The 23,755-nt window shown below is 37.7% G+C and overlaps 1 protein-coding gene across 6 annotated transcripts in view; it reads right to left on the bottom strand.

Moving 5' to 3' along the window:
• Window positions 1–422: 422 nt before the first annotated feature.
• The window catches only part of Nipped-A (Transcription-associated protein Nipped-A), a 1,216,281-nt gene continuing 1,192,948 nt past the window's right edge, over window positions 423–23,755 (bottom strand). For all 6 annotated transcript variants that reach the window (XM_090382460.1, XM_090382459.1, XM_090382462.1 and 3 more), the window contains 3 exons: window positions 23,160–23,356; window positions 19,571–19,679; window positions 423–565 (listed from right to left, as the gene is read on the bottom strand). In XM_090382460.1, the coding sequence (XP_090238586.1) occupies window positions 456–565; window positions 19,571–19,679; window positions 23,160–23,356 (416 nt within the window). In that variant the 3' untranslated portion in view covers window positions 423–455. The remainder of the gene's footprint in view (window positions 566–19,570; window positions 19,680–23,159; window positions 23,357–23,755) is intronic.

Here is a 23,755-nt window from a genome sequence, read left to right on the forward strand (position 1 = left end):
TGTTCAATCAATACATGTATGTTAAATAGAAAAATTTAATCTTTTGCAATAAAGAAATACTATTTTCTCATACGATAACTAGATTTCACATTTTATTAAAATCATAAAAATGTGCTGACTCTGGAATTAGTTTCAGCAAATGAAAACAAGTTAGCAAATTTACATCTAAATTTGGTCTTTATTACAGTTTTGTTCCATGGTATAAAACTAAATATATAAAAATTTTGTTTTCGAAGACCCCATATAGCTTTAGTTTCATCCACGTGCATATACACACACACAAGCAATTTTATTTACAAAACGACTCTGAAATCTTTAAAAGGAAGGCTCATGGAGTCAAAAAAAAAGAAAAAAAAAATTTGCAATGAAATGCCATGACAAAGATGAGTTATAAAAATTGCAAGATGATAATATTCACATGAATTTGTACAGATGTTAAAATATTCAGCATAATATTACAACCAAGGATGCCACGCAGGATCCATTCTACACAGATTGTCATGGCTATTAGCAGCAGCTACCAATGTACTAACTTTACTGTCAGCTCCATCAAAAGTAGAAAGATCTAAAAAAAAAAAAAAAAAGGAAAAAAAGTTATACACAGTTAACAAAATAATGTGCCTAGTTCAATTAGCAAATGCAAATAGTACAAAATTCCTCATGTAAAGCAGTGGTACATAATTGGTGCCAACCTCTGGCAGTGAATTTTTAAACACAATATGAAAACATTTTTATGACGTATCATGATGGGTAAAAGGAAATGAATAAATTTATAAAGTTTAATGTCAGAAAGTACTATATAAAAAAAAGTGATATAAAAGCCACATTGAATATTTGGTTGTACATATTCCTTGAAGCAGTGTGCACCAGCTAAAACAGACATGTGAACAACTCCTGTAGTAGCTAGGAGGTGTAACATGTCTGAAGTATTATACCTTTTGACTTTTTGCCCATATCTGGAGGCACACAGGCGTGAGTTAAGAGGAGCAGCCATTAGACTGCCACTTTCTTACCATGTGTACAGGTAAGAATATATGATATTGAAACAACACACTCTAAAAAGAAAAATCACATCCATAAAACTAATTTTCATTTTTGCCCTAGTAACAGAAGTTATCAATCCAGGGGTCAAAATGGAAAATTTTATGAACCAGAACACTCATTAATAAAGTACAATATTTTTAATAATACATTGTGCACATGATGAACTAGAATGATGTTTGGTGTGCTTTGTCCATTCTGAGCCCTTTACTGGATATAACAAGGATGAAACATTCAATCAATCAAATTAAAATATTCTCATGAATGTTTCACGGGATTTTTGAATTCTCCTATTGTAGGGAACTGTCAATATTGAAGTGTACAGTTGATGAAAGATTATGCAGTGGTTCAGTAGAGCCATGGAACAAAACCTGCCACTATGACAATTATATTGCTCATCTTTGTAAGTTTCCTGAGTAACAATAAACATATTAAAACAATAGAGTCAAATGTTTTGGCTATACTATTAAAAAGTGCACTTTGCAGATAGCAGAAAACTAAAACTACATAAACTAAGTGGTAGATGACTCTCATCAACCGGTGCAATACCACCACTTTGCTTATTGGAGGCTTGAAGTGGTGGAACCCATGTTTAGTATCCAGAGCTAAGTTCCGGTCAACATTTCACCATCTCTTCCATCGTATTTTTTTTTTTTTTTTGGTTTTAGGAGCATTAGCAACTAAGGCCATATTGCTCCAGGATATGCGGTGGTCATTCCCTGACCTTTCTGCATCCTCTGTATTTGGTGGTGAGGGGCTCGAACCCCGGTCTAATCAAGAAGCGTGTGCTATGCACTGCTGCTCCTTACCACCTGGCTACGGAGGTGCCTATCTCTTCCACATGCAGTATGATTGATGACTTTTGAGGTTATGATGAACATCGTGGCGAGATCCAGTATTCCTTACATTTAGAGGGTACAGCTCTAAAATTGGTGTTCGTAGGCCGGCCGCTAGTTAGTACACCAGACACAACCTATTGGTAACTCTCTAGGAGACTTCAGGATCAGCTAGTGTATAATCTTGCTACATCTACTCTACCAGACAGTGACTAGAGGGAGTCCAAGTAGTGTGTATGCGGGGAGCTTTGTCGAGGCCACGTTATGGCAAGGATCTGGGTATATTCTTACCATTTGTAAGTCATATCCAAAAATTTCATTACTTCATAGAGCATGTCCCACCTACTTTTTCTTACCATGAATTGTCAAACTAATAGAGTAAGTTTATCTGCGAAAAGATCTAAACCTCCCAAACACTTCCTAATTATATGTGGTCTAAATTCTAATCACAACGATGTCCATTTCCACTTGCAGTCTGCCAAACCCCATGTACTTTTTCTGGCAGAATCACAGTTATCAGTTGATTCAACTACTGCTCATCTCAGTTGCCCAAATTATTCGTTCTATAATTCCTTTCACCTCAAAGGTGGTACTTGTGCATATGTCCGTTCCGATATTCCCTGTCAGAGACTTGGTAATTTGGAATCTCCTCTTTTCGATTTTCTCTGGCTTAAAATCTCTCTCCCTCATTGTGTCAAATTCTTCTGCTGTCTCTACAGTTCTCCCAATTCCACTAATCACTTGGAGCTCTTTGAATTCCTCTCTTTGCAACTTGACTTTCTCCAGTCCGACTTTCCTAACAGTGTGGTAATTTTCCTTGGTGATTTTAATGTTCACAACTCCAGCTGTCTTCCGTTCTCTAGTCACACTGACCCAGCTGGTTGAGATGCCGAGGCTTTTGCAATTATTAATGACCTTGCACAGATTGTTGATTTACCTACAAGAATACCGGACAATCGTAACCATACAGCCAACACGCTTGATCTTTTTCTCTCAAACAACCCTTCTAAGTACACGGTCAAAGTGAGAGGTCCTTTAGGCACCTCAGATCACAACTTGGTGATTGTCTCTTCTCCAATGGAGCCTTTATCTCATGGCTTTTCCCAACCTTGTGTAAAATGGGATGACCTGCGAGATTTCTTTTCTTCTTTTCCTTGGTCGGATTATTGTTTCAAAACTTCTGATGTCAACGTTTGCTCAGATCGTGTTAGTGAAATTATTCTTGCAGGAATGGAATCCTTTATCCCACACTCCCCTTTAAAATCTCGTCCTTTATCTAAACCTTGGTTTTCCAATATGCTAAGGCTGTTCAAGAGAAGAATGTTGAATACCATAATTGGCTTGTTTCTAATTCTTCAGTTTCATTTTCTGCCTACACCAAAGCTCGCAACAATTATAAAGCAGTTATTAATCAGTCCAAACTAGAGTTTGAACAGGCTAAGAGTAGAAAACTTGCTTCTTGCCCTAATGGTAATCGAGCATTCTGGTCTCTTGCCAAAGCTATTGGCCGCAACTTTTGCCCATCTCTGCTCCCACCTCTGTCCAAACTAGATGGTTCTGTTGTCACTTCAGCCAAGGATAAAGCTGACCTGCTAGTATCCCATTTTTTTTCCAACTCATATATTAATGATCTTGGTAAAACACCTCCCACCATTCCCAACACGCTCCATTCAATGTCTCCTGTGGTCTTCTGTCAAAAGGATGTCAGAAGGATTTTGACGAATCTTGATGCTAAGAAAACTCCAGGTCCCGATAGTATTTCTCCACTTGTTCGCAAAACATGTTCTCCTGAATTTATTCCTGTTCTTTGCCGCCTTTTTTCACTTTCTTATTCCAAAGGTGTTTTTCCTTCTGCTTGGAAATTTTCTCATATCCAGCTAGTTCCTAAAAAGGCTGACAAATCCCTCCCATCCAATTATCGTTCCGTTGCAATTACTTCTACTCTTTCTAAAGTAATGGAGAAACCAATTAACCGCCAACTCTTAAACAACTTAGAAACCTTCCGTCTGATCAACGATTGCCAGTATGGATTCTGTCAGTGTCGATCCACTGGTGATATTCTGGCTTATGTTATCCATTTATGGACTAATTCAATGGAAAAGTTCGGTGAAACACAAGCAGTTGCTCTTGACATCTCAAAGGCTTTCGATCGTGTTTGGCATAAAGGTCTTCTAAGCAAGCTTCCATCTTATGGTTTGCCAACTGTTTTTTGTAATTGGTTATCCAGTTTTCTCTCTGATCGCTCACACTGAGGGTGATGGTAGATGGCTCTCTGCCTTCTAACTTCTCCACTAATGCCGGTGTCCCCCAAGGTTCAATTCTTTCCCCCAATCTTTTCCTCTTGTATATTAATTACCTTCTTCCATTGACTGGAAATCATATCCATAGTTTTGCCGACGATAGCACATTGCATTCCACTTTCCATTTTAAGAAACCTTGTTCTGCTCAATCAGCTTCAACTTCTTGAAAATCTTCTACCAATTCCTTAAATGCCCATCTCCAGGTAATTCTCCAGTGGGGCAAAGACAACTTAGTTGATTTCAATCCTTCTAAACTCAGTCTTGTCTTATATCTCGCAAAAAGGATTCTTCTGCTCCTATGCTTATCTTTGGTGACGCTCCGATTTCTAGGCAAAATGATATATCTCTTTTGGGGATTATCCTGACTTTTGATCTCTCTTGGCACAAGTACATTACAAATATTGCTTCCTCTGCATCTAAAAAACTTGGTTTTCTCTTTTGCTCTCGTCCTTACTTTTCTTCCAAACAGCTGTTAATTCTGTACAAATCGCAAATCCGCCCTACCATGGAATATTGTTCCCACATCTGGGGTGGTGCCCCCAAAACTTCTCTCAGGCTTCTTGATTCCATTCAGAAGAGGGCAGTTAGGTTAATTAATGATTCATCTCTAACAGAGTCTCTCCACTCGCTGTCTCATAGACGTACTGTTTCTGCTGCATGCCTCTTCTACAGATACTTCCATGGGCACTGTTCTTCTGAATTGGCTTCTATAATTCCCGCTCTCTCTTTCAAAACAGTCAAAACACGTGCCGGCACCAGCCAACATCCATTTACTATCCAACTTAAAACTCACAGAACCAACTTTTCATCTTCATCGTTTATTCATTCAACTGCTGTTTTCTTGAGCAACCTTCCTTTGTACGTATTTCCTGAAAATTACAGTCAACAGAAGTTAAAGTCTAATGTCGACAAATATCTTCTTTCGTCTTCTCAACTTCCAACCCAACCATGGTACTAAGTACTATAGGTTCCAATACCTCTCTTGTTTGGGGTTTACATATAAAGAAAAATAATACATAAATAAAAAAAATAGTGGAAATGTGATGTGCAGACTAAAATTGGCATAAAAATAATAATCTTTATCATGGAATTAAGAAATAAAAATTAAAATTCAAATTTAAAAATGGGTAATCTGCAATTTAGCCCTGAACCCTATTTTCCATGGGTACCCTTACTAACACTAAAAGGGGGTATCCATGTGCCACAATTCTGAGGAGTCTCAATATCTCTACAATGTACAGAGCAAAAGATATGGACAATCTCATTATAATTGAGTGAAACCTCTCCAAAAGAACCACCTTTGGTTCCAAATATATTTGTACTTTTATAGAGGTGCTCATGGATATAAAAAAATTCAGATACATCATGATATAATGGAAATTTTAATAGGACAATAGAAATGTCTTTTTTAAAAACATTTTATCTGAAACTATAAATTATTTTTTTATGTTAATTATAAAAAGTCTTAAAACTAAACATAAAATTATTTAATTAATTATTTACTTTAATTATAAAAATCTTAGAACTATATAGATAATATAAAATACATATTTTTATTTTTTGAAATATCTGGGTAACAGTTTGTTGGATGACTTTTTTTATTGAATTATTTCCTTTTCTAAAATCATTGCAAAATAATTTAATAATTGTCATATTTTATTATTATCTAAATTGCGAGATTAATTTTCAAGTCCTAAAACAGTTTTTAAACATCCAATTCATTGTCTGTACTCATATTTTTACTATTAAAATAGGTTTAAAAATGCTATAGATAACTATTAAAGGAAAAAACTATGATAGTAGTGTAAAAGGCATAATTTCAACTGTATCTCATATTGTGCTCATCCTTCAACAACGAGTTAGCACGTATTGCACTACCTTGAATAAGAAACACTTCACTAATAGAGAATACTATTGTTACTTATTCTCAGTAGCCACCACCACCACCCAGCTATTACAAACATGACAGTCCAGTTGTGAAGATAATCCCACAATGTGAGAGATGCCAAAATGTGTACGTGATAATGTTTAAGTAAGACTCAATGCAACAGGGCATAATATTTTTAAGAGTTATAATTATCTATGTAATATAGGTGTAAAAACACCATACACAACTCTTAAAGGAAAAAACTATGATATGAGATACAGTTGAAATGATGCCCTTTATACTACTTATTCTCAGTGGGCACCACCATCTGGGTGATGGTGGTGCCCACTGAGAATAAGTAACAATAGTCTTCTCTATTAGTGAAGCATTACTTATTTGAGGTAGTGCAATACATGCTCGTGAAGGATGAGCACAATATGAGATACAGTTGAAATGATGCCCTTTACACTACTATCGTAGTGTTTTCCTTTAAGAGTTGTCTATGGTATTTTTACACCAATATTATATAGATAATTGTAACTTAAAAATATCATGCCCTGTTGCATTGTCTTACTTAATCATATTTTTACATAAATTGTCATTGTTGAAAACATTCCCAGCAGAATTGCAAAGTTGCTGTTCTCCTTTTCACTGACATTTTCATATGTGACTGAATATTCTTCAAATTCCATATCAATTTTACATTTATCTTCTACCCAGTTGAATAATTCCTTTTTGCACTTCTATAAAATCAGTTCTAACATCAACGACCATGTCATTATCACACTTAATTCCACATTTATTGAAACACTTTGGTGTAGTATTTTCACTAACACTATTTCAGGCAAATGTAATATATTCGACAGTATCTGTTAGGGAAAGTTTTTTAACTAATTATCTAATATTTCGTACTGTCTCCATTTGTGTACTAATGTAGTTAAAATATGTAGGCAGCAGAACAAATTAATTGACAAACAACTGATGTATTAGCAAGAAGAAATAATAAATTGACATTACTTAAATTCAAATTTTTGGGATGACATGGAGCATTATCTAATATGATCTTCTTATTTTCTTTTTTAATTTTTTTATCGAAATTATGAAGCCATTCAGAAAAAAACAGCACTTGCCATCCATGCTTTTTTATAGGCATACCAATCAATATTCATGGATGCCATATTCATGTTTTTAAAACGTCTTGGTCTCAGCACAGTATTCATTATCAATAGTTCTTTTCGTCCTGAAGAATTCACATACAGTAAAATCGTCACTCCATTTTTCTTTTGTATAACCAAAAGAATTAGAACCTTTAAAAACTAACAATTTACTTGGTTGTTTGTTTTTTATTTGGTTTTTAGGAGCATTAGCAACTAAGGCCATATTGCTCTGGGGATATGCGGTGGTAAAGAGGAGAGTTTCACCTACATTAAAGATGTCTTTGACATCTTTAATGTTCACATTGTTGTGTTAAAGATGGCAAAGGTGAAATTCACTGTTCCATATCATTTTCATTGACAGATGACTTTCACCATACAGTTTTCAAAACAATGTTATTTCCATTACAAAATTTACTAAGTCTTCCATTGCTGGAGAAAATGTGTCCTTTTTTTAGAGCTTTTGAAAAATTCGAAGCTTTTTCTTGTAGTATTGGATCGCTTGTGCTAAATTCTAGCACAAGCACCATAAAACTAGACGAGTGTTAACTCATTAATTTCTTGATATGTTTCTTGTTGTATATTTTTATTTGCATTTCAAGTACACTTTTCTTTAATATTATTTTTCTTGTAAATTTTTTTTTTTTTTGTGTTTTACCACAATTATACTTTTTTGCCAACCATCTTTGTGATAATCCTTCGCTGCATCTTCTATAACTTTCACTCACATTTCTAAATTTAAAATTTTCATTTTGCTTTTTCTGTTGCCACATCTACATTTGAAAATGGATAAATCAGAAATAAATGAATGAAATACCTACTTGGTAGCAATATTTATAGAGTTACTTCAGAATCTCCATATTCATAGAAATCTGTGAAAAACACTCATTGCCAAACAACAGAATTAATGGGTAAGGTAAGACAATGGTTGTCTTAAAGAATTACAGATTCCTAGAAATCTATGGAATACATCAGCTGCAAAACAACAGAATTAACAGTTGTGGTCAGGTAAGCCAATAGTTGTCTAGGAGAATTACAGATTCCTATTAATCTATGGAATACACTGGCCGCCTTACAGAATACAGTTTTAAAACACAGGACACTGTCTTTTAACTGTATCATTTAAAACCACTTTAAGAAATATTGGTCTTTTGTAAAGGTGGTTGACTGATTTTGATTTTACCGGTGCAAAAATGACTGTGTTTATACTGTGCCAGGAAAATGTGAAAATACGAAAAACGATAGATTCTGATAACCTTTTGTAAAGGTGGTGACATGAGGGTTACTAAGGCCAAATTGTGTTAGTTCATAGTTTATTTCTTATATCCATATATCTTTTAACAATTCAATTAGACACTTGCGTATAGGCCAGTACAATTTAAGTATGTTAACAGTTGTTCTATGTTTGCATGAGTACCAAGAAAATGGGATAAAATCTGGGATTCACTTAATTTGCTGAATGACCAAAAGGTGATAGAACGGATTGATAAGTGAAGAGGACAGTCTACAAGAAAGTGGCAAACTGTAAGTTGGGTGTGATAGGATGTGCACTATGGTGGATCTTCTCCCAATAATAAAACAGGTGTGTAATATGAGTATGCCCAATTCTCAGTCTTGCTAATACCACTTCTCGTCTGTTTTGTCTGAATCCAGACAGCCACAACTCTGGTTCTTGTTTGATCTGGTAAAGTTTGTTGTTGGTATTACTTCTGTAGATTTGTGACCAGTTTTCATAACATGCCTTGCAAATTACAGGCTTGTAATCAGCACATGGAACCTGAAGGTGCTGTGAAAATGTGGTAGGAGGTTGTTTAGTGGCAAGATTACCAGACTCATTTCCTGGAATTCCAGAATGTCCCTGTACCCAACAAAATGTTACTGATTCATTGGGCTCTTTGCAGGAGAGTAACTGATAGCGAATAGTTTTCAGTGTAGGATGGTAGGAAGAGAAATTCTCCCTTATGGCAAAGACTGCACTGAGAGAGTCAGTATAGATTATGGCTGGTGAAATGAAGAATTCAATAATCTGTTCAAGTGCAAGCTTTATGGCATACAGTTCAGCAGTGAAGATACTGTATGTGGCTGGTAATGAGGCTGTAACAGCAAATGACAGGAAAACTGCTGCAGCACCTGCTGCATTGTCAGTTTTCGATCTGTCAGTGTATATTGAACAGGAATTGCAGTTGAGATTGGAATGGGCTGCATGCAACTGTCTGATATTGGAAGCTAAAATATCCTTCCCCCATTGGAAAAAGTAGTCATCATGAGAGGCAGGAAAACATAACCAAGGTGGTACAGGAAGAGTGGTATTCTCAGAAATGTCACTTAGACCAACATTCCACGTATGAAGTTCTTCAGGTCTGAGCAACAGAGGTCGGTTTCATGTGGCTTAATCACATAAAAGGAATTCCAATGGGTATCACATAGATACTACCAACAAGAATGGGATGGGAGACTTCGGATCTTAGCAGCGTTTTTGTGCGAAGTTGTTTGTTTGTTTGTTTGTTATTTGGTTTTTAGGAGCATTAGCAACTAAGGCCATATTGCTCCGGGATATGCGGTGGTCATTCCCTGACCTTTCCGCATTCTCCGTATTTGGTGGTGACGGGCTCGAACCCCGGTCTAATCAAGAAGCGTGTGCTATGCACTGCTGCTCCTTCCCACCTGGCTACGGAGGCGCCGTGCGAAGTTGTAATGGCGGGTAATGAGGTTCAATATAAAGGCTTTGGAATGGAGAAGTCCTGAAAGCTCCCAGGGCTGTCCTCAGAGTACTGTGCTGGATGATGTTTAGCCATTCTAACGTGCTTATCCTAGCAGATTCATATATACAGGAGAAATGTAATCTAGGTGTGAATGCATTAGAGACTTGTAGAGGTGTAGTAAGGTATACCAATCAGCTCCTAATGACATGGATGAGACTGGTCGAAGTATATTCAAATGCTTTTGACAAGTAGTTCTTAAACGAGTGATGTGAGCTTGGAAATTTAGCTTGCTGTCCAATATCAGTCCAAGAAATCTAACGGTATTAACAAGTGGGATTGAAATTTTGTTTATTTCTAACTCAGGATCCGGATGGAGAGCCCATAGCTTACAGAAGTGAATGGCACTGCATTTTTTTTCTGACAGTCGATAACCATTCGATGGTGTTCGTACTTTTAGACTGACAGGAAATGGTAAGGTTGTCCACATACATGTAAGTTTCAACGTTTTTTGGGATATCCTGTGTCATATTGGTAACTCGAATTGCGAATAGTGTTGGACTAAGTATTGAACCCTGTGGTACGCCTTCCTCCTAAATGTGGAGAGTATGTTTTTATATCGTACCTGAAAAGAATAAAGCTGCAAGAAATTCTGAATTATTTCAGGCAACTGTCCCTTTAGACCTAGATGGTAAAGATCTATTATAATACCATGACGCCATGTAGTGTCGAATACCTTTTCAAGATCTAAGTTGACCATGACTAGACGGCACACTATGGCCGTAGATGCTGATGTGACAAATAAATCCCCAATCAACAAACCAACCATGACTAGATGTTGCTTCATGGCAAAGGCATTGCGGATATTAGATTCGGCTTTGATGAGCATATCTAGCATTGATCTCTTTTTCCGAAAACCATACTGATGGTCTGGAAGGAGATTCTGTGACTCCATGATATAAGTGAGACTCATATGAACTATCCTTTGAAAAATTTTTCCTAGGCAGCTTATAAGAGATATTGGTCTATAATTCTGAATCAGGAAAGGCTGTTTGCCTGATTTTAGTGTGGTGATAATGAATGAATGGTGCCAGTAAGAAGGATAGGCATTTTCAGAGAAGATCCGATTGTAGAAAATCAGAAGGGTACACAAGCCCTCTTCATGTAAATGCTTCAGCATAATGTAATGAACATCATCTGCACCTGCAGCATTGTTGGGAGATCTTTTTAATGATTCTTTCAGTTCTATTAATATAAAGGGTTGGTTGTACGGGAAGGAGTGGTGCACGAAGAAGTTTAATTTTATACTGTTCTGCACCATCTTTAATGTTCTGGAAACAGGATGTGTAGGAAGCAGAGATTGCAGCAAAAGATTCTGCTAGCACATTAGCAACTTCCTCAGGAGTAGACACGTCTTCTCTTTCCAGTGAAATATCGGAAAGGGAAGTTGAACAAATTTGCCATTTAGTGCCTGTATCCTTTTCCAGATAAGATGTGTGTCTGTTGTGATGGTTGATGCAAAAGCAATCTAAGAGTCACGTTTCACTTTCCTTCTAATTTGCCTTGCTTTTGCTTTAAGCCTTTTATAGGCAATTAAGTTACTGGTGGTAGGACACTTTCAGAAATTATTCCATGCATGGTTTTTTTCTTGTTTGGCATTAAAGCACTCTGTATTCGACCAGTGATTTCGGTGGGCACGACATGTGAAGGCATTTTCTGCAGTGAGAATCTGGTTGGTTATGTAAGTGGTTACACCATCAATAGGTTTTTGGTTTGGTTTGGTTTTTTATGGCGCATTGGCAGCTAAGGCCATAATGCGCCAAGACAAATTTAAAATGTTATTAAACATTTTGGTAGCAAAGGCTACCACGTCAAACAATTAATTATTATGTTTAAAAAGGTATAAAAGTAAAAGCATAAAACTTAGATCTTTGTATAAACATTAATAAATTGTAAAAAGTTAAAAACGTCAGACATATTGTCTCTGTCACATATTATCTGACTGAGTGTAAATGGCTCAGTCAAATTATTAAAATCAGTAAAACACAAGCGTTGTGCTTCAATAAAAACAGGACATTCTACAAAAAGGTGACTGACGGTTAAAATAACATTACATATCTCGCACATAGGTGGGTCATCCGCCCTCAGCAAATAGGAATGTGTTAGATGACTATGACCTATGCGGAGCCGAGCAAGAACAACTTCCTCTCTTCGGACCCTGCGTAGACTGGACTGCGCATTGTGCAATTACAGGCTTAATGCGATGTAATTTATTTGTGGCCTGTCCGTGCCAAGAATCTTGCCATTGGGAGAGTAATTTAGAACGTATTATTTGCCTGTAGTCTGTATAGGGGACTGACAGACAATGATTATCCAGGGAAATGGCTGATTTAGCAGCGGTATCAGTTAATTCATTTCCCCAGATCTCAATGTGGCTTGGGATCCAGCAAAAGTGAATATCAAATTCTAATTCCACGAGAGAAAAAAGAATCTGCCGGATCCTGGACAGGATCGGATGACGGTTATACCTCACCGATACTAGAGCCTGTAATGCGCTCAATGAATCACAATAGATCATATACCTCTGGTAGTCGCGATTTTTAATGTGATCTAGGGCTGATTGTATTGCATGCAACTCTGCAGTATATGTGCTAGTTTCTTGTGGGATCTTATAGGATAATGTTTTGTGAGGGAACACAACGGCAGATCCCACATGACATTCTAACTTTGAGCCATCTGTATAGATTGGATGGGATACACTTAAATAGAAAGGGTGCAAGAATATTTGCTGATGCTATCGAGGCAGTGTTAGGTGGGTCGGAAAACTGCTAGCTTGGGGGGAGACAAAGACTAATGGATTAACAGTAGCCACTGGCAGAGGTAAAATAGATTCTTGCACTGCTTCTATTGGAATGAGCAGAAGCCTGAAAAACAAGATGCAGGATATTTCAGAGACTGCTGGAAGTCATTGCGGTACAAGTAAACACATGGGTTGTGTTAGGGTAGCTAAGAATAGAAACAGGTGCATGTATACTTGCGTGTACACCAATGCTAGGAGTTTAGTAAATAAATTTGATGAATTTGAGGTATTGCTCAAAACATCAAAGGCAGATATTGTTGGGATATCAGAGACATGGTGTCACAGAGATATAAGGAATGCAGAACTGGAATTTGGGGAGTACAATGTGTATAGAAAGGATAGACAGGACAGGAGGAGAGGAGGGGTTAGTTAAAAACACATAAAATCCAAGGAAGTGAAGCCAGTCGACATTGATGGACAGAGCAGTGTCGAGTCAGTTTGGTGTGACAAAAACATAGGTAAATCAAAATTGAGAGTAGGAGTGTGCTATAGGCCTAATAACTCTGATGAGTATAATAAGATAATAAGATGCTGTACAGGGAAATAGAATGGGCCAGTAAATCAGAGAGTCTTATAATGGGGGATTTTAATTTTCCAGATATTGACTGGAATTTGTGGGTTGGTCACACACACACTAGCAAGGCTTTTGTGGATTTATTGGATGATTGTTTTCTACACCAGCATGTTCAGGAGGCAACTAGAGGGAGTAATACTCTTGATCTGATTATCAGTAGTGATTCTTCATGCATTAGGAATCTGCAGATAAAGGAACCACTGGGTGGCAGTGATCACAGTGTGCTGAAGTGGGATTTACTCAAGGAGGTAACTACCATCAGAGGTAAAGAGAAGGGTTTTTGCTTTCGTAAAGGCGACTATGATGGTCTGAGACAGTATTTAAATTCTATACAGTGGGACCAACTGATGATGTTACCAACAGCAAATTCAAAATGGGAAGCATTCAAGGAACTAATCTTGGAAGCTACCAGGCTTTACATACCAACCAAGAAATATTGTTCAAGGTTCAGGCCTAAATGGTTGTCAGATGAACTAATGAGACATATGGCAGAGAAGAAAAATGCATGGGATACATACAAATTAATGGGTGACATGGAAGCCTATGATAGATATAAGTTGGTCTGTAACCAAGTCACAAAGGAGATTAGGCAGGCAAAGGCAGATTATGAGAAATCCTTGGCAAAGGATGCAAAGAAAAACAGAAAAGAGTTCTTTACCTATTTAAACTCAAGAAGGAATGGGATGAATCAGATTGGTCCACTGGATGTTGATGGTTCAACAGTTGAGGATCCAGCTCAGGTGGTTAACAATCTAAACGAGTATTTTGCATCTACATTCACACATGAGGAGTTATTCAGGAAGGGGAATGTCGTAGGTGAAGTAAACATCGGCAGTGAGCTAGATTATTTTCTAATAACTGAGAGGAAAGTGGAGGAGAAATTGTTGAGGATAAACATAAAAAAGGCACCCGGGGTGGATGGGATCTATTCAGTTATATTAAAGGAGGCAGCAAAGGACGTAAGCAAATCCCTAGCCATAATTATGAGAGCTTCTTTGGACTCAGGGGAGGTACCCATGGACTGGAGATGTGCAAATGTAACCCCAATTCACAAAGGAGGATCAAAGGCTGACACAAGTAATTATAGACCTGTTAGTTTAACTTCGGTTCCAGGAAAATTAATGGAGGCACTGGTTAAAGAAGCACTGCAGGATCATCTGGACAAGAATTCAGTTATAGCTCAGACACAGCATGGTTTTGTTAAGGGCAGGTCTTGTCTGACCAATTTGATTGGATACTATGATGTAGTCACAAAAGAACTGGATGCAGGGAATAACTTTGATATTATATATTTGGATCTTAGAAAGGCTTTTGATACTGTTGCGCATGGAAGACTGCTGCACAAATTGGAGAAGTGTGGCATTGGAGGCAAATTGCTGCTATGGATAAAGGGATGGTTGAGTGGCAGAAGACAGAGAGTGGTAATCAATGGACACTGCTCAACGTGGACTAATGTTATTAGTGGAGTTCCTCAGGGTTCAGTGTTGGGTCCATTGTTGTTTTCTGTATTTATAAATGATATTGATGATGGTGTATCAGGCTTAATGTCCAAGTTTGCAGACGATACCAAGGTTGGCAGGGTTGTTAAGGACACTACTGATACTATGCTGCTGCAACAGTATCTGGAAAGGTTGAGCAGATGGGCTGAGAGGTGGCAAATGAAGTTTAACATTGACAAATGTAAAGTACTACATATGGGAAACAGTAACCCCAGATCAACGTATCAACTCTGTGGTACTACGCTGATAGTGGTAGAGAATGAAAAGGACCTGGGTGTAATTGTGCAGGCAGATATGAAGTTCTCTGAGCAGTGCAGACGAGCTGCAAGAGAAGCTCATGGTGCCTTGTCAATGATATACAGGAATTTTTCTTGCAGGGACAGGGATGTGATTATTCCCTAGTATAAGACATTGGTCAGGCCACACCTTGAGTACTGTATACAGGTCTGGCGGCTTCATTTCAAGAAGGATGTAGAGCTGCTGGAACGAGTACAGAGAAGGGCAACAAGATTAGTGAATCAAACAAAGGGTTGCTCTTACGAAGAAAGGCTTAAGTTTTGCAAATTATAGAGCCTGGAGACTAGGCATCGGCGAGGTGATCTGATAGAGGTGTATAAGGCTTTGAATGGCTTGAGCATGCTCAATGCCGATGGGATTCTTCCTCTTGCTCAGAATAATCACCTGAGAGGGCATAAATTCAAATTGAGGAAGGACGGATGTCGGATAGATGTGCGGAAATTTGCCTTTAGCCAGCGGGCAGTTGGTTTGTGGAATAGACTCCCATCGCTTGTTGTTGAAGTTGATAGCCTAAACAAATTTAAGGCTCAGCTGGACAGGTATTTCGAATGAACGGAGGGGTTAAATGGGAGTAGTGGTTGTTTTTTTTTTTGGCTGATGCTGAATAAGCTTTCTTTCCTGCATCATATGCCTCTACTAATGCTAATGATTGGCAGAAAGTCAGAATACTGCTGTCTATGTGATGCAAAGAGTTGCTGGTAGACAGATGGCGGTGTACTAGCCTTCTCCCAGATCTTAAGGGAGAAGTCGCAAGTAGGAGAATAAGCATGCCAGGGTGGAAAGAATTGCCTTGGTGACTGGGCAACATTGTCTACCGTCAAGTTTAGCTCATTCAGCAGCCCTGAATGCGAATACCAAAAGTTTGTTGGCAGTCCGACGGGTGTTGTAGAGGTTTTCCCAGCGCGGCTCAAAAACGGATGGCCATGTGGGATGATCGGGCAGGGATTTTAATTTGAAGGCATACTGTAAGGACAACTGCTTACGTCGAAGAGACAGAGATGGTTCATTTGCTTCAACGTAAAGGCTTTGAACAGGAGATGTGTGAAATGCTCCAGTGGCTGTCCGGATGGCTTGATGGTGGATTGGATCTAACCACCGAAGTGCACTATCTCTAGCAGAACCATAGACCTGAGACCCATAGTCGAGTTTGGAATGGACAAGTGCCCGGTAGAGACGAAGAAGGGTAGCACGATCTGCGCCCCATGAGGTTGACGAAAGGGCACGGAGGATGTTAAGCTCTTTGATACATCTTGTCCTCAGCTGACGAATATGTTGTAAAAATGTCAGCTTTTTGTCGAAAATAAGTCCAAGGAATTTGAATTCTGCTACAACTGGGATGTTATATTGCCCAAGCCTTAATTCTGGGTCAGGATGAAGATTACGTTTGCGACAGAAGTGTACACAAACAGTCTTCTGTGATGAAAATCTGAACCCATTAGCCAAAGACCAAGCTGTAACATGGTCAATGGTTTTCTGCAGTTGCCTTTCAATGACCCTCATATTGCATGAGTGACAAAATATAGCAAAGTCATCAACATAGAGGGCATTGTTTACAGTGGGTGGAAGTTGTTCTGCGATAGAGTTTATTTTGATTGCGAAAAGCGTGACACTTAGAACGGATCCTTGTGGGACTCCCTCTTCCTGAGAGAAAACTCGAGAGAGGGTGGATCCTAAACGGACTTGAAACTGGCGATTCGAAAGAAAGTTTTTAATAAAAAGAGGAAGGTTACCTCTAAGACCAAAGTTATAGAGGTCTTTTAAAATCAAAAATCGCCAGGCTGTGTCGTACGCTTTTTCAATATCAAAAAAAACTGCTACCAAATGCTCGGATTTAATAAAAGCATCATGAATGGACGTTTCCAATCGGATTAAATGATCCAGAGTGGATCGATTCCTTCGGAAGCCACACTGTGTCCTGGAAAGCAGACCATTTGTTTCTAAATACCATACGAGGCGTGCATTAACCATTCTTTCCAGGACTTTGCACAAACAGCTTGTCAGAGCGATAGGACGATAGTTACTTGGATTGCTAGGGTCTTTTCCTGGTTTTGGGAAAGCAAGGACGATAGCCCTTTGCCAGGAATCCGGAAATTGTTTGTGAATAAAAATTCTGTTAAACAGAATTAACAGGTGATCCTTAGATTGTGGTGAGAGGTGTTTTAGCATTGCCCTTCTCTGTACACGCTCAAGCAAATCTACATCCTTCCTAAAATGAGGCCTCCAGACCTGCACGCAGTACTCAAGGTGTGGCCTGACCATTGCCTTATACAGATGGACAATAACCCATTTTCCCCTGCTAACAAAATTCCTGTATATCATTGACAACACCCCATGACCTGCCCTGCCAGTCTGTCTGCATTGCTCAGAAAACTTCATATCTTACTGCACAATTACTCCCAAGTCTTTTTCATTTTCTACCTCCTTAAGTGTAGTACCACACAGTTGGTATGTTTCTCTGGGGTTACTTCTAACCATATGCAGTACTTTGCATTTTTCAATGTTAAACTTCAGTTGCCACTTCTCAGCCCATCTGCCCAAATTTTCTAGATCCTGTTGCAGTAGCACACTGCCATTACTGTCATTAACAACCTGCCAACCTTTGTATCATCTGCAAACTTCGATACTAAGCCTGATATACCTTCATCAATATCATTGATAAATATACAAAACAAGAGTGGACCCAACACCAAACCCTGTGGGACTCCACTAATAACATTAGTCCACAAAGAGCAGCACCCATTGATTACCACCCTCTGTCTTCTCCAACTCAACCATCCATTGTAGCAACTTACACTTAATACCATTCTACTCCAATTTGTACAGTAGTCTTCCATGCGCAACAGTGTCAAAAGCTTTCCTGAAATCCAAGTATATGATATCAAAATTATTTTTTTGCATCCAGTTCCTTTGTAACCACATCATAATATCCTATCAAATTTGTCAGACAAGACTTTCCCTTAACAAACCCATGCTGTGCCTGAATTACTGCTTCAGTTTTGTCTAGATGATCCTGCAATGAATCTTTAACCAGTGACTCCATTATTTTACCCGGAACAGAAGTTAAACTAACTGGTCTGTAATTACTCGTGTCACCCTTCAATCCCCCTTTGTGAATTGGGGACACATTTGCACATCTCCAGTCCTTGGGGACCTCCCCTGTATCCAAGGATGCTCTCATAATTATGGCTATGGGTTTTCTTACTTCCTTTGCCGCCTCCTTTAATATAACTGGATAAATCCCATCCACCCCAGGTGCTTTTCTTATGTTTAACTTCAACAATTTCTACTCCACTTTGTTCTCAGTTATTACAAAATAATTAAGCACCCTGTTACAATTTGATAACCTTGTGACATTTTGAAACCTTAATAACTCCTCATGTGTGAATGTAGATGCAAAATACTCATTTAGTTTGTTTGCTATCTGAGCAGGATCATCAACAGTCGAACCATCGGTATCAAGTGGACCAATCAGATTCATTGCCTTCCTTTTAGAGTTTATTTAAGTAAAGAAATTCTTGCTGTTTTTCTTAGCATCCTTTGCCAAAGATTTCTCGTAATCTGCCTTCGCCTGCCTAACCTCCTTTGTGACTTGATTAGAGACCAGCACATATCTGCCATAGGCTTCTGTGTCGCCTGATAATTTATATGCATCTCATGCATTTTTCTTCTCTGTCACGAGTCTCATTAGTTCATTTGATAACCATTGAACAATATTTCTTAATAGGTATGAAATGTTTAGTAGCTTTCACTATTAATTCCTTGAATGCTTCCCACTTAGAATTTGCTGTTGGTAACATCAGTTGGTCCTACTGTACAGAATTTAAAAACTGTCATCTTTACGGAAGCAAAAACCCCTTCCTTTACCCCTGATGGTAATTATATCTTTAAGTTGTTTGTTTGTTTGTTTGTTTGTTATTTGGTTTTTAGGAGCATTAGCAACTAGGGCCATATTGCTCCGGGAATATGCGGTGGTCATTCCCTTGACCTTTCCGCATCCACCGTATTTGGTGGTGACGGGCTCGAACCCCGGTCTAATCAAGAAGCATGTGCTACGCACTGCTGCTCCTTCCCACCTGGCTACGGAGGCACCATATCTTTAAGTAAATCCCACATCAGTACACTGTGATCACTGCCACCTAATGGTTCCTTTATCTGCAGTGTTTCTCTATCATCAATATCACACATCCTACAGTGCTCAGGTATATTACTGCAGTTCCCACAATACAAAAAGGTAAAATCAACTTCACACGGTAAAAAGTCCCTTTTTACCATGTGAAGTTGATATAAAGTATCTATTCAGCTTATCATCAACATCAAATAACTTTAAATATTATTATATTTGGATATACATTCAAAAGCACTTGTAAAGTTACAAATTAAATATTAAAAAAATTAATGTAGTGTTAAAATTGTTTTCTCCCAGATAAATGCAAGTAAACTCACTTTGCAACCTAGACATAATAGCATTAATGGCTTTAGTGACCATGGCAATAAGAAGCTCTCCCTCCATGTCAGGTTGATTAACATTGCCAGATTGTCCATCATCTTGTCGCTAAAAGAATATTATTTTATTTAATTAACATTATGCAAACTACATACTTTTAATTATACTGATAAACATGAGTTTTGTTTCTTAAATAGTCTTTAACAATGGTCAAAGAAATGACCTCCAAATTTTTTTTTAAAGCACAACATGATTTATAAGAAAATCATGTAATTTAGTACATATTTGTATGAAAGTTTTATTTATTTTAAATAGAAAACTTAAATATGACAGCACTGTATCAAAATGGCAAGATTCCATGAAATTATATGATATTTACTACATTTGAAATTGACTTATTTATCAATATAACACATAATTACTGTAAACCAAGAGGTCCTTTAGGCTGTCACAGACATTCTCTCAGATGAGCCAAGCTGTGCTTGCTACCTGCTAGTCCAAAATACTGATGGAACTGATATTCGGGTGACACTCAAATCAAGTGGATCTAATTTTGGCAAAGTCTGGTCAGTCTGTGACAGCCAAATCCTCTGCTTGCATCTTCACAAAGGTGAGACCGTTAGTAAACCCCACGTACAAGTCCTGAAATATGATACCTAGCACACTAGAGGTGACCACCCAGGTGCGAACCAATGTAAGCAGGGTGAGGTGCGATGCCTCACCACATAGTAAAATGCCACTCCTCTATGTTACCAAGCAATACCAGGTGGTAAATGGCTCTCATCAACTGGTGGATTTCCATCACTTTTCTTACTGGAGCCTTGATTGGTGGAACCCATGTTTAGTCTCCAGAGCAAAACTCCAGCACACCCCATTTCTTCCATCCCGAAGTATGATTGATGTCTTTTGAGGTTATGATAGACATCGTGGTGAGATCCAATCTTCCTTACATTTTGAGAGTAGAGCTCTAAAATGGTGTTCACGGGCTGGATGCTAGATAGTCCACCAGACTAAACCTATTGGTAACACACTAGCTGATCTCATAACTTCTGGATCAGCTAGTGTATACTCTTGCTGCCTCTATTCTGCCAGATAGTGATTGGAGGGAATCTGAGTAGTGTGTATGTGGGGGGCATTGTCGAGGAACGTTATGTCAAGCAGCCGGGTATATTCTTACCATGCACACAGCACATTCAAAATTTTCATTACATCATACAGCATGTCCTCGTCACCTTCTCTTACTTCTGAATACACCATGAATCGTCAAAATAATAAAACAAACTTATTTTCAAAAAGACCTAAACCTCCGAAATGCTTTCTTGTTCATCTCACAAATATACATGGTCTCAGTTCTGATCTCAATGATGTCCATTTCCACTTACAGTCTGCCAAACCCCATGTATATATTCTGACAGAATCCCAGTTATTGGTTGATTCAACCACTCCTCATCTCAGTTGTCCAAATTATATGATGTATAATTCCTTTTGCTTCAAAGGTGGTACTTGTACATATGTCCATTCTGATATTCCTTGTCAGAGACTTAGTGATTTGGAATCTCCGTTTTTCAATCTTCTCTGGCTTCAATCTTTCTACGACATTCTGTCAAATTCATCTGTTGCCTCTATGTTCTCCCAACTCCACTAATCACTTGGAACTCTGACTTTCTCTCTTTGAAACTTGACTTTTTCCAGTACAACTTTCCTAACAGTGAGGTAATTTTCCTCAGTAATTTTAATGTTCACAACTCCAGCTGGCTTCTATTTTTTAGTTACACGGACCCAGCTGGTCAAGATGCTGAGGCTTTTGCAATTACTAATGACCTCGCACAGATTGTTCATTTACCTACCAGAATACCAGACAATCCTAACTACACAGCAAACACACTTCATTTTTTTTCTCACAAACAACCCTTCTAAGTTGGGGGTGAGTAGTTCTCTATAACCTGAAAATACTGCCAAAAGGCAAAGGCCAGACAGTTCAAAACCAATACCCTTATTCCTAATCCGCTGTAGCCTAGTGGTCAGGCGTGCGGGTGCATAAGTACACGTGCCTTGAGTGACCGGGGTTCAAGCCCGTGACTGCTGAATACGGTGCTGTTTCTTGTAAACTCCTCTGACCATTTGGTTGTCCCGGAGTATAAACAGAAAATTTATTTATTTATTTATTAATCATTCACTTCACTGAAGAAGAGACATTAGGAAAGAAATTCCCATTTTTTATCAAAAAAGTCTTGGAAGGACTAGCCAGAAAATGGTCAGGTAACTCCGATCTGGGGACCTGTTAGTTGAAACATTCAATACCAGACATTCAGAAAAGTTACTAATTTATTGAACTTTGGAGGTATACCGGTATTATTTATTTATTGCACTAGGCAGGCAGGATGCGGTTATTGCAGATCGAGCGCGTGGATTCTGGAACCGTAAATGGCTCGAGAGCCTGCAAATCTGTTCATCCAACAGCAATACCATGAATAGGGACAGGGGTATGCATTTGCATCCCCTATCTGAAACTATTGTCCTAAGTATGGATGAACGGTTTTGCTTTTCGTGCTCCCGAGCTATTTCTGCTTCCAGTTCTGACCATGCGCCGATGGAACCACATGGAGAAATACCATGAGCCTGTTATATATAAGGAAGTGTTGCCAGAAGATTCATTACTGTTGAGGAAGGAAGCTGATGCTTTCGAAAGCTACAGGTTTTATCGCTTTTAATCCAGTTTATTTTAGGTAATTTTATTATAATGATTTTATTACAGTTTTAATTCTTATATAGTGTATCATAGCAGTTTTATTTTATTTTATACATTAAATTTTATTGTAAATATGTTATTTTAATTTGTAAATTCTAGTCACAGTAAAGAGTTATTTCAATTAATGGTTGGTGTATGAGCTTATTTATCGTCAAGACATGTTTTACTATATTCCTAGCATTAGGGTATCAAATGTGTTTGCCTCTTTGTAACCTCTAACATTGCTCATATATTTACCTGCAATAGAGTCGTATGCCTTTAACTTCCAAAAAAGTAATTGATGGGAAATAATTTTAACACTTTGGACAATTCTTTTATTTTCCAATTAAAAATATCCCTTGCCAATATCTTTTACTGACTTTATTTCATTGCACTATGTATTAATTATTTTAATATAGTTTACTACTTCTAGACGTTAAGAGTTTGTTAGGGTGGCTAACAGAAAATATAGAAGTGGCTTATACTTAACAAGAATAGATTTAACTTTTGCAACAAGGTTACCTCAAATTTTTATGGGATTTTTTTTTTAATGTAAATTTTTCAAAAAAAAAAAAAAAAGATTTTTGAGAATTCTGAATGTGGATTTATAGGGTTTAACTATCATATGATGAATACGGTATAAAAATGAATGTGAGATGATAATACATTAAAATCTCTCTATAGAAAAAGCCTTCAAAATTGAAAAAATTTAATGTTTTATTGGAAATTAAAAATGGTCACAATTACACCTTCCACTTCAAGAATTTTTTACAGACCATTTCACACCAGTTATTTTTAATATGTGAAAAAAAAGTTGTAGTTTATAATAAATAGAAAGGAAAAAAAATCTTAAAACTTACTTTTCGGTGCCAAGCTATCATTTCATCTCTCAAAACAGCTCTAAGAAGGGCTTGAAATTTAAAGTTTGGCAGTATCAAACATCGGGCAGCAGCAATCATTGAGGCAGTCATTGGACCATTAACACCAATAGGAGTAATAAATTCAAAAATATTTGGAGTTAGTCTGAAAGGAACTGGTCTATTGGCATCCAGTTCTCCTACAAAAAATGCAGAAAAATGAAGGGAAACAAAATCACATTATTTATTATAAACTTTATCAATTTAATATAACATAAAATGAAGTCAAATGGGTTTATGTTTGTTTGTTATTTGGATTTTAGGAGCATTAGTAACTAAGGCCATATTGCTCGGGGATATGCAGTGGTCATTCCTTGACCTTTCCGCATCCTCCGTATTTGGTGGTGACAGGCTCGAAAATGGGTTTATGCAAAAGGATTATATGCTATAAGAGTTATGTGCAATGATGTAACATAAAATTAGCAAGGTAACTAAGAGTAAGAAGAGGTGCATGTACACCAATGCTAAGAGCATATTAATAAATTTGATGAATTTGAAGTGCTGGTCAAGACATCAAATGCAGACATTTTTGTGGGGTC

Source organism: Mastigoproctus giganteus, chromosome 10 (assembly GCF_048544385.1).
Source record: "Mastigoproctus giganteus isolate SK-2022 chromosome 10, ASM4854438v1, whole genome shotgun sequence".
NCBI lineage: Eukaryota > Metazoa > Arthropoda > Arachnida > Uropygi > Thelyphonidae > Mastigoproctus > Mastigoproctus giganteus.